The sequence below is a fragment of the Rhyacophila brunnea genome, unplaced genomic scaffold (assembly GCF_057557595.1).
Source record: "Rhyacophila brunnea isolate RB1 unplaced genomic scaffold, BYU_Rbru_1.0 scaffold_9, whole genome shotgun sequence".
In the NCBI taxonomy this organism is placed as follows: domain Eukaryota; kingdom Metazoa; phylum Arthropoda; class Insecta; order Trichoptera; family Rhyacophilidae; genus Rhyacophila; species Rhyacophila brunnea.
The window spans coordinates 14,496,151-14,508,490 of NW_028233361.1; the positions used below are offsets into that span (position 1 = coordinate 14,496,151).

A 12,340-nucleotide genomic window follows, 5' to 3' on the forward strand; every position below is an offset into this window, starting at 1 on the left:
AATACATTTTTTTTTAAATATGCGATATGAATATTATTTTAAGCAAGGTGTAAATTCTAGAAGACATTACCATTTTTTTTAAAACAATCTACCTGCAGGGTTCTATGCGAGCCTGATACATTTTTTTTCAAAATATGCGATATGAATATTATTTTAAGCGTAGTAATAAATAGGGTGAAAATTGTAGAAGGCATTGTCATTTCTTCATAAACAATCTACCTGCAGGATCTTATGCGAGCCTAATACATTTTTTTAAATAATATATTGTATGCAATATCAATCTTTTAAGCTTAGAATTAAAAACAATTTTAGAAAGCATTGCCATTACCATGATAGTTTTTAAATAATAATAAAAAACTATTTTCATTAATTGATTATAATATAATATGCCAATATACACCTACCTGCAATGGTTTTATGAGTGCCTAACACATTTTCCATTGTATAATTATTATTATGAGAATGACGTGAATATTCGAAAAGTGGATTGACTGCATCATGATACTTTTGTATTTCACAAACCATCTACCTTACGTCCTTCTATAATCTATACCCATAATACCAGGTACCCTAAATAAATAATGTATTTTGTGATTTTGTCTGCACGCAAAAAAACATTGTTATACTAATATACTATTATCTTATATTGTATTATAAGAAAAGAGAGCAATAAATCTAAGGTGCTTTCTTCAATAAAAACTTATATATTTAATTATTAGACACATGGGTTGTCAGATATGCATTGTTGGGAAAAAATATACCTACCTAGCTCGATGCATTTCCAAGAACAAAATTTTTGGCATTGGCAATTGTGGTACTCATTTTTCGTATCAACATATTATTATGTAGGAACAATAATCAGGGTTTTTCAACCAGTAAAATCATTGTTTAATAGAAAGATAATTATATTATTATTTTTTCAAAATATTTTGAACCGGAACGCCATATGAAATATTCTGATGAGGCTCGAGAATTTTACGAGACATCTTGCTATCTTCTAGGATTCCACGAGAAGGAACGGTACATTCGAGGATTCCACGAGACGGAACGGTATTCTCGAGAAATTCACGAACCGGAACGGCGCTTCAGGGCGTTCTGCCCCATTCCGAGCGCTGATCGGAAACAGATGGTCGTATAGCATTGAGATTAGATTAATGTATAAATAAAACACTAATAACTAAAAAAATAGGTAAGTAATAAAAATCACCAGTAGAGAGAAGAAAATAGGTAAGTAAATGAGATATACAGTCATACTGTATAATATTATATTTATCTAGAATTGTGAATGATTCAAAAGTAGGTTAGTAAGTAGGTGCTCGTATGTATCAAATATCTATTAATGACAACGTTGTAACTTGTAACCAGATATTTCATGTCAACAATTATTGTCAAGTGTATGTTGATTGTTAAATCTGATAAAATTGGACCATTACAGTCTGCTAACAATCGTGGCATTTCCAACATACATTCAACTTATTTCATGGTGAAATGCTCCACTTTATCTCAATGCTATACGGCCATTTTTCCCAATGCAACAGTTTACGATGATCTGCATACGTATAATGCACGTGCCACCATAAGTCAGTGGCGAAGGGTCGAGGTAGGCTGGTAAGATCTACCATAAATTGTGCACACTAAACTTTGTCAGTCATACGTATTTGTTTTCATTGAAATAATACTACAATTAATTACAGATGGTGTTGGTCAGTTATTAAAACTTAATTAAACCCTTTAAACTTTGGCCCTGGCACCCCCCAAACATGAAAATTATCAGAATGATTTTAAACATTGAAATTGAAAGCCAATAAACTATACGTTTGGGCTTAGACAAATAAAAACACGGCAAAAAAAGGATTTGTAATAATTCTCCGGCACCCTTTTTAGAAAAATTTCTTAGATCTTAATTTCTAACACAACAATTTCGATACACTAATGTCAGGTTTTTTTAGAAACCCAATCCCTAATGGAACTGTCAAAAAATTCTCGGTGTCCACCCGAATTCCGGAGTGGTGTAGGTCATTGCTGGGGAGGGCTGACAGGGCTCGACCAGATAAGTGAGATAAACATACATCATAAATTAACTTTAATAGTAAAAAAGTCGAACACTTTCAATTACTTATATAATTGTGCAATATATTTTTTGATTATTATGTGTCGATACTCGACAGCTCCATTATTAAAGTAGATGTATTAAAAATCGCCAATAATTCACTGTATAAGTAATTGAATTGTATAATTAAGTTTTAATTTGAACTAAAACACAATTTGAAAAACGATAATGTAATGTTTCACACTGCCTTTAATCTTAGCGGTAGGTAGGGGGCCCGCTAAATATCCTAGCCTGAGGGCCCGTTTCAGGATGTGGGGACCATGGTATAGGTACACCGAGTGCAATAGACAAAAGATCGATAAACGAGAAATTAGGCTGTGAAGAAGAAAAAGAGCCTATGGGACTAATTTACATTCTCCTCCTTGCCCCCCCCCCCCAATATTAAATCCTGGGTGCGCCACTGATTCAGGCGGACAAATGCGCTTCATACCAGTTTGGTTCTGCGTGAGATGTTGAGGACTAAGAATATTAAAAGGATCTATGAGAGGCCTTCGTTTATCAGGGGATCGATTTCAGCTAGTAATGATGATGATAACGTTCATAATGCCAATTAGGAGGGTAATAACTGTGTTCAACCAAATCACTTCGTATATTGATATTGAGTGCGTTCAGGTGTACGTTGATTTAATATATAAGATTTTTTTAAAATATGGTCTAATTAGCTCATTCAGTATACTTGTCTTATGTGTACTGTTTTATTTGTTTTCCCCTCATGTCATTTTATGAACGTCTTGAATTTGTAATTTATAAAGTGCCCTGTACGTAACAAAATGAATTTGAACCTTAGTCATCAAAGCACTTGACTTTTAAATCATGCTGAATAAATAAACAATTCCTAGTTTAAATTCTATCTATCACAATAATTATTTGCTTCGAATAAACATTGCAATGAATGTACACACCGTGGATGTCGTTTTTGTAAACAAACCGTTCGTTTCTTTATAAACATTTTTCGCGAATTTCATTACTAAGGTGACCTATTATTGGTTACCGTACACATGAAAAAATGCAGCATATTTATTCAGGAACTCAGATTCAAATAATAAAACTGTACTGTTCAATGGATTAGCACAGTTCGTCGCAAACCTGTTCCTACTTTTAGGTATGTAATTAATAATGAAAAGAAGAATTAATAAATTGAGAATTATTTTGAATAACTTACCATTACATGAATTGAATGCATCCCAATAAACTTTTTAGCTGATTTTCTGTTTTACGGAAGTGTCGCAAATTTTATAAGATACAAAACGCAGTCCAATTTTCAAAATAATTCTTATGAATCTCATAAAAAAAACAAATCGTGAAACTTTCGTTGAACAACTCAACCTTAAAATTACTAAATTACTATTGGTGTAAATTCTACTACGCACGAAATACATAGAGTAAAATTTATAGCGCCTGTACACGTGCATGGATTTATTTGCAGCAATAGTGAGTATTTTAAACTATCGTGACAAAAAATATTTACACGTAAAAGTGCAGACTGCCTCACCAATCTCTTCCTTCAAGAGTAAGCAAGACGCGATGTTGTCATATCGGTTAACCGAAAAATGCATCTCTACGTGTAGTAGGTCGTTTTTTTGCCGGCAGGTTCACCACTATCATTCTACTGCGTAGGCGCAAATTCAGAAAATTCAGAAGCTTCCGAACTTTTTTGATACATGCATGCAATCTTGCAATTCGCATGACAATATACGTGCATTTTCTTATTATGGCCGCGATAATACGTACTGTCAGCAGTAAATCCATGCACGATCACGAGTAAACGGGGTATTAATGATTACAATCTGAAGCCTATTGCATCGTTTTCTCTCGCTTGGCGGCGCTTTACGACTAGGACATATTTTCTGTCAAAACTATCGAACTTAACGCTTATATGGTATGTTTATAGTTTTTAAATTTGATATTTTTACTAAAATTATGCCACTAACTTCACTTTTTCTGAAAAAAATCTGCAGCCGATGGCTGTCTTCCAACTACGCGTGTACATTTTATTATTTGGTACATACACAAGTTTAGTGCTAACGCGATGACAATATTGTGTACTGCGTATTAAAATTTGAGTGTGTGGAGTTTTCACGTAACACTCTCCAAAAAATCTCTTTCTCTCGCAAGGAAACCCCACCAATCGATTCTTTTAGGTAGATTTCGGGTCGTTAAACGATGTATCGTTAAAAGAAATGCGCATATTTAATATATGTAATACAATAACCAATAAGATTTTCGCATATGTCTTGATATGCGTTATATTAAATTTGTGCTATTAAAAATCTATTAACATAATAGAGATAGGACAATTTCAATATTAAATTTATATTTTTCCTGAAAGGTCATAGTTATATTTATCGTTGTTCTGTTTTGTCCGGTTACCATTGGTTTACTCTTTAATTTCTCTGTAATATATTATGATCTTTCATAGTTAAAAAATATTTAAAGTTTATACATTACAAAAAGTGTAAAATTAAATGATATAAGCACACACATATTTTTTATAGCCTAGGGTTTTCCTAGTATGTATATTAAATATTTCTTCCAGTCTCCTGGATACCCAAATCAGCGACTGCAGTACCTCTTTAGATTTTCGTTATTAGGTAAATATCAGTGGCGAAGGGTGGCTTTAAGAGGTAGGCTGTGGAGAAAGCACACCTGTCAGGTATAGGTCAAATGCATTAGGCGTAGCTCTAGCAGCCTATCGTTTTGTATAGACTGGAATAGACACGCTGGGGTCACGTGACATAAACTCCACACTAAAAAAACGCCCGGATTCACAGGCAAAATAATCCATACAATACAATGTTGAAGAGAGAAGACGTGAAGATTTAAACTTTCGACAGATGGTGCTTATTATATAATACATTCCTACATAATTATACGACAGATGCATTTGGCAAATTAAATTATTAATTTTATATGTGATATGTATATAAAATGTCAATATGAAATTAGAAATATTTTTCGTAAGAAGGTAGGCTTTAAATATTCGCCTAGTATGGGGTCGTCGCCACTGGTAGGTATATGCCAAATATTTTATGACCATTTTATGGACCCTAATCAAATAGATTTAAGATCTAAAAATATGCTTCTCAAATAGAATAACAAATAAATAAGGCGTTAAGTGAGCCCCAGAGGTTGACATTGCGGTCAACTTCATATGACACTCAAGATATCTTTACTAAATACAAAGTACATCTTTGCACAGATTAAAAATAAAATTAGAAATAGAGAATTCACAACACTCTTTAAAAAGGACGCAAAAATACATTATCCAAAGTTTCAAGTAGCTATGATATCTTATAAAAATGTTTACTAAATAATCAATTGAACGCAATGCGGAGGCTAAAAAACTCTTTCAAAGAGTCTTTTATTCCATATTCTATCTAAATCAATTGATCAAATGGCTAATAATCACCCTCGCATAATGACACATGTGTACCCACTCTAAGTCTTGAATCAGACTGTTGATTTACTCAGTGCAGTGTTAATTTGGTGCATTTGGATTTGAATCCCATAACATATGAGTTTTCCAGAACGTTGTTAATTTTCATTGATTATTCATCTGCCTCTTTGTTAGCATACGTCCAAAAGCGGTTTGGAAAAATAGTTAGCAATCGGTTATCACAAAAAAAAACGTTTTGGAAAATTGATATAGGGGGTCGATTTTCCAAAAATAACTATATTAATTTATTATTGCTTTTTAAAGAGGTGGGACGGGGCACGGTGCTAATGAAATCTAGCAAGTGGCACTGACTTCCAAATTTACCCCGCTAACTATTTCTCGTCGCTTCAACTGTGGATCTTCACACTTTTCCGGGTATATTCCTCATATCCAGATTCTTTGAACTTAGTGTAGCAATAGGCACCTGGCCTGCAGCCGTAACTATGTGTGCTCACATACGAGTTATTGCGAACTGTCATTCACAAGTGATTATCCAGTATGTATGGCTTAACGTTCGTAATTATTGGGATCGTTAGTGTCCGTTTGTGTCGTTTATGCTGTCTTTATACATGCCGCATTAGAATATTAAAACAAATATTTGATGCCTCAGATGGTTGCACCAAAGGAGAGTGACCAACCCGTTGAGATGGTACTTGACAGCCAAATCAACCAGGACCATGAGGTCCTGTCGATAAAAAAGAATAAGTAGTATTTCATTCAGTTAAATAGTTTTTTTTTATTTTAATTTCAGTTTCTGCAGGGCTATTCTAATGCGCCGGCTAGATGGCAGCGACTTGCCTGCGAGGTATAGTTTGTGCATAAAATACGGAACATATTTACAGCGCTTTTCGGTTTGCGCGAGCTACAGTTTTCCCGTCCATACACATGGGCTTCCCGATAAAAACCGGTTTACGCAGGTAAGCTAGTGGTAAAGCATAAGCGTCTAGCCGGCGCTTAAAACATTCTTTATTGATTTTGGATTTTAGTGATAATATGTTAGAATAGTCCTGTTGGGGGGGTCCGGACCCGAAAACTCCTCTCTCTCAATGTGTGCACGCCTGGCATCATTCGTCACTAACTATCTCAGCTATCATGAATCGTATCTTAGTAAATATTCTGGTGCACGCAATTAATAAGTCTCAATATAAAAAAAATTAAAATAGATACCTACATACATAGACGTATGTAGTATCGCTAAGATTAACCACAAGCTATTCCTGTGGGCTTCTCGTATTAATGAGATATCGTTTACTGCAATTGATATCAAATAAGTAGCAAGATTGCATGCAGAGTTGATGTCTAAATCAGATGTTTATATGTATTATCACAAAAATGTAGCTAAAACCGTCAATAGCTGTGTCTACATTCGTGCATTTTTTCGTTCACTAGTAGAATGCGTACTGTGCGCATTGGCTGCGTCAACTAAGTTTAAAAAATGGCTTTTTTTTCGTGATGAAAATGCTAGCGCACAATATAGTTCCGCCGGCATTTGATTTCTATTTAACACCACGTCAGTCTTGCCAACCAAATGATTCCGTGAAAATGTATAATAGTATATAGGTACTATAACTTAACTAATAAGACAAAAATACTATAATTTTGAAGGATTCAAAACAAAATTATGTTCTGTGTACTATAGTTTTTCAAATTACAATATTTTTACATCTTTTTAATAAAATCATCATATAAAATGATGACTTCCGTGATACTTCTTTTAGGGCGTTTGGTAGAGAGTGAAATTGAGAGCTGCGCGCGCACACCTTACGAAAGTGCGCGACAGTATAAAGTAAGCTGCGAATCAGTCAGCTGTATACAAACGCAAGTTTGATAGTAGAATTGTTCCGTTGCCTAGGCAACGAATTTATTATTGTCGGCCATTTGCAATTCCTGACGTAAACAAACGATTAAACGTCAGAGTGACAGTTGTTACTTTAAAAATAAAAACAACGATAAATAATTATATAATTTAGTAATATAAGTTACAGTGTATAGAAATAAACCAACGGTGCTTTAATAAGCGGCCCTTTTTCTTGAGTGTGTAATTTAACAAGATAATTAAGAGCTAATCGAAGAATCTAGGTTATCACAAGTTTTGTTTATGTTTTGTTACGCCAAAGAAGTATAACTTGTAACGCGCGTACATAAGTGCACACACCGATTTTTTACGCTATTTGAAGTGTAGACAGTTGACACGCTAAACTACATAATTATTATGCGGTGTTAAAACCAGAATTGAAATGTTGAAGCGAAGTATAAAATGAAGGTACGTAATATGGAAGGTAGATACATATCCAAACATGCTAGATATGGCAATAAAAACGCAAAGTTCGCAACACTACTGCCAGGATGGTCTGCAAAAGAGTGTTTAAATCATTCTTCCAGACGTTAATTTAAAAACTATAAATAATGTAAGCAAATAATAGGTACATACATAATGTCATTTCGCTGAGTTCATTGGACTTGGTGTCTGTCTTAAATTGAAACGTACCATCATCCAGCATTATATTATAATATATTTATCTTGATCACAGAAAAGAAAGAGTTCCCTGATCTTGATTTATCTATCTGTCTTTAATGCATACGCTGTCTCTCTCTCCGACGCACTTAAATTTTCATGCGAAAACTTTTCATCTTTGTTGCGCGATCGCATAAATAGAACACCCACGTTACATTCTTTTCATACACGCTGCACTTTTTTAGTCGTGTATATGCAATTTGCTCACAAGGGTGATGCTTCTACCTACCAGAGGCACCTAACGGAAAAATACGAAGCTTGCAATTTGAGACATTTTTTTGATAATTTACAATTTCAACTGTATTAATTAATAAATATATATCTGAAAACATTAAAAAATATATTTTTTTGTTTCAAGTCAAAGATAAACTTACAATTTGTCATTGTACTCACCCAAGCTTTTTGAAAATATTATATTGAGAAGACGAGATATAGCTTGCCGGCAACACCGAGTTGAGTTCCGTTTAATGGAAGCTTTCCAGCGACTAGGAATGCACAAACTAGGTACTTATATAATTTGATTTTTACGGCGTAATGAAAATCTGTGTTATTAAAAATCTATACAACATCATATTAATACGACAATTTTAATATTAAATGATATATTTTCCTCTGTTCTGAAAATTTATATTTCTGTCTATCGCTGTTCTGTTTTGTCATGTTCTGTTATATCTTGTTCTTTTATTCATGTTCTATGATATTCTGTTTATTCATGAAACCCATATAGGTATATCCCTTGGCGATTTTCAAATGTTATATTGCGCCATCCATACGTTAAAGGTTGCCTACCTCGAAAGAGTGACTTGTGTGCTTTTGCCACTTATCAACAATTCACCATGTATATATTGTATGCATTGTTACGATTGTCATTGCCTCTTTGGTATGTCTATTAATCGATAGACAATAATAATAAACGTATGGAAAAAGTGACCTAAGTCCATTTAGATTAATCTGTAAACGAGCTATCTAACATTCAACAAATTCGCAGTCTTTTTATCGCCTCACATGACTTATGTTAAGAATAAATAGGTATCGTAATTGCAATTGACCCACGATAGCCATTGTACTGAACCCTTGTGACATATCTCATTCTCAATAAATAATATTAATTATTCTCCTATGCAATCATTCTAGTATTCCAGAATGTTCCATCCAGAATACCTATTTATATTATTTTCTATCATATAATTTATGACAACATTAAATTCTGGTTGAACAAAATAATAATATACTCAATTTATTATAACACCAAATTTCATTGGCTTTCGAGGAATGACAACAGTTTTATCTTTTTACGTACAGTGTACCTCAGTGGTGAAGGGTGACTTATGGAAAGAGGTAGGCTATGGAGATCAGAGAAACAGAACACACAGCCAGTGGCGGCTCGACGACTTTCTAGGTGGTGGGGTTTAGACATTAATTATCAAATATATGTATAAGTATCTACCTACCTACATTTTCATATTAATATAGGTACATTATGTACGAAGCTACTTATAATAAAATGATTTTATTAATGAGGAAATGAGTATTTTTCCAGAATAAATAATATGATTATCTGAGTCGTTAACTTAATCACATCTAAAAATCGTGCTTAAACATATAAACTTAATAATTAAAAGATAATAATAATTATTATAGATTTACCATCATCAGTTTTGAACAACAACATACAATGAGCGCTTTTACTCACATATGGGGTCATTTTTTTCTGTCCCTAGTATGCGTATAATAACTCTAATGCATTCACATACTTTGCAGAAAGAGATTTGTACCGCAGCAACGGGATGGGACTGAGAGACCCCGATCAGCGAAAAATAGACGCCGTAGCGTTCTTAATTTGTACATAGGTGTCACCGCGAAAAAGGGCGAATTTAATTTAATAAGTTATTTTAATACCGAGTAATCATTAGTATGTTATTACATACTTTACAATTATTGCTCTATATTTATTTGTATAATATTAATAAATATCTCTCTAAAATTGCGACGGGTTTAGATAGATGAAATAAATTGAATAATTGTAGGTATATTATGACAACGATAAAAATATCGGACGTTTTTTACGCATTCTCCACATGATAACGATGTGGGGATGGTCCCTATGAACCCTTAAAGTAGAGCCGCCTCTGCACACAGGTATACTTACGGCCCTTACGGGAAATAAGAAGATAATACGATATTACTACCGATGAAATTGCAATAACATACTAACGGCATAACGGCATAACGGCATAACGTTGAGCGATGAGTTTAAATAATGTATTTTAAACACATGAAAAACCATTAGATAAAATTATTTTTTTAAATAATCTATATTTTATTTATGACATAGAATTTTTTAATTACCTAAGTATTATTTATTTTGGACAAAGCTGCAGTCATAGACAATTATATTATTTTACAACGTTTTTCTTAGCTCGTATTCTTATTTGTCCGTTGGTGCTTTGTCCGGTACAAATCTTGCAATCGATTTTTAACTAACTTCCCGACTATCTAGACATTTGAAACTTTTAGAATATATCAGAACACGATGTCAATGCATTTTTAAATTTAGCCATCTTTAAGTATAATTGAATTCATTTTTAGTTAATTCTGTTTCGTATTAAAAGTTATTTCGATACCATTATTGGTTGCTAGGGGGTCCTAGCAACTAAATTATTAATATATACGTGCGTTACTATGGAAGTCAATATGACATGTAAAAATGACATTTCAGTATTATTTCTATCATGTACAATTTTTTTTGATCGTTTAAGCTAGTCAAGTCAAGTTTATATGATTCAACAGAAAATTTAAAAACGTTGTAAGTATATAAAAAGTTCTTTTTATCTTGTAATTATTTCTTAATAATGTAGGCTTTAAATAATCGCCTAGTATGGAGTCTTCACCACTGGTGTCCACTGTAAAAGGCGTAAGTACGTATTGTTAATAGCAGGGAACAAAAAAATAATTGAAACTGGCTTACCCTATCGGGCATAATATGACAGGGTACAGGTCTAGGATGTGGAAAAATACAGAAGAAACTTAAACGCGTATTAAAAATATGTTAATTTAAATAAATACGTCTGTCACATAATATGCATTACAATTTGTCACGCGCATTGGATATTTGCGGACAGTCGGTTCACTGTGTCTCTTGGTGATATGGCTTAAAATAATAAAGATCCTACTTCAAAACTGCGGCCACGCCCCATAGGGTAAACCTGTTAATTTTGTGTTTCCTGGCTAATATCAAAGATATAGATAGAATCTTTATCTAAATAAGTTCTTCTATGGTTTACTTATTTAAATCTCGGAGATAAGTTCCGCGTTCACGTAAATGAGACCGTTATTTCTGTATGTATTCTTTTTGGAAACCATCTGGCATCTGGTAACCCTACACATAAGTCCTTTTTTGCGTCATTTTCACATTTCACAAGGCATCGTTTATATAGAAAAGGCTTCATTGTCATTCGTTAGCTTTGATTCAAAATGACAGACAAAAATGATCGACAATATTAACATTATTTTAAATATTGCCTGTGTGGTATTGTTAGGAATTTTTGGAATGATCAGTACGTGTATTAATCGACAAAACATTGCACCCAAATTGAGAGTAAATTAGTCCAAATCCTATTCTGTGCAAATATTTTCGTATTTTTTGTTTCTGTAAAATATCATGTATTCTTATTATCGTACTATTATAGTTAGATACGTTATTTCAATCAGCGTATAGTAAAGAAGATAGTTTAGTTATCTCAATGCAACCGATGATAGGAAGTGAATGAAACAAATCAACTCGCTATACAATTCAAATAATTATGTACACGATGCCAGAACAACGCTTTGATTGACATCTGTCAAAATAAAATTACACTTGACCTTTACAAATCAATACCGTCATCTTTTTCTTGGACTAATACACCATTATTATACTATCTAGAGTTAAATATATACAATTCTGTTATTGCAAAAAGTTTTTTTCTTGTAAAATATTTTCGCAATTAAACATAATAGCGTTTGACATATTTTTGGCAGTAGTCGAGAAGAAGACAGTGTTTTTCGCCTATTTTTATAAAATCGTATTTAAAATTTATTTTAGTTTCCACAATAATTAAAAATACACTTTTCTTGACTCCGTGAAATCAATATTGTCGCGGAAGTCAACAATGTTTTGTATCAGAATTTCTCTATAAACGTTGATGCATTCACAGCAGCTGTTATTAGTCAAGTGGCGAATGCAATCATTTTTAGCGTTTACCTTTAAAATACTAGTGGCGCAAACTTGATAGCAAAC

General features: G+C 33.1%; 1 protein-coding gene across 3 annotated transcripts in view; it reads right to left on the reverse strand.

The window, feature by feature from the left end:
* Gbs-76A (Glycogen binding subunit 76A) overlaps positions 1–12,340 on the reverse strand; it is a 130,892-nt gene that overhangs the window by 78,363 nt on the left and 40,189 nt on the right. The window contains exons 1-2 of one of the 3 annotated variants that reach the window (XM_085959904.1): positions 4,589–4,680; positions 3,273–4,381 (exon numbers count right to left, since the gene is read on the reverse strand). The exons of 1 other annotated variant lie outside the window; for it this stretch is intronic. In XM_085959904.1, the coding sequence (XP_085816030.1) occupies positions 3,273–3,293 (21 nt within the window). In that variant the 5' untranslated portion in view covers positions 3,294–4,381; positions 4,589–4,680. Of the gene's footprint in view, positions 1–3,272; positions 4,382–4,588; positions 4,681–12,340 lie in introns of those variants that run through there. One more of the 3 variants, XM_085959905.1, reaches the window with a different exon arrangement.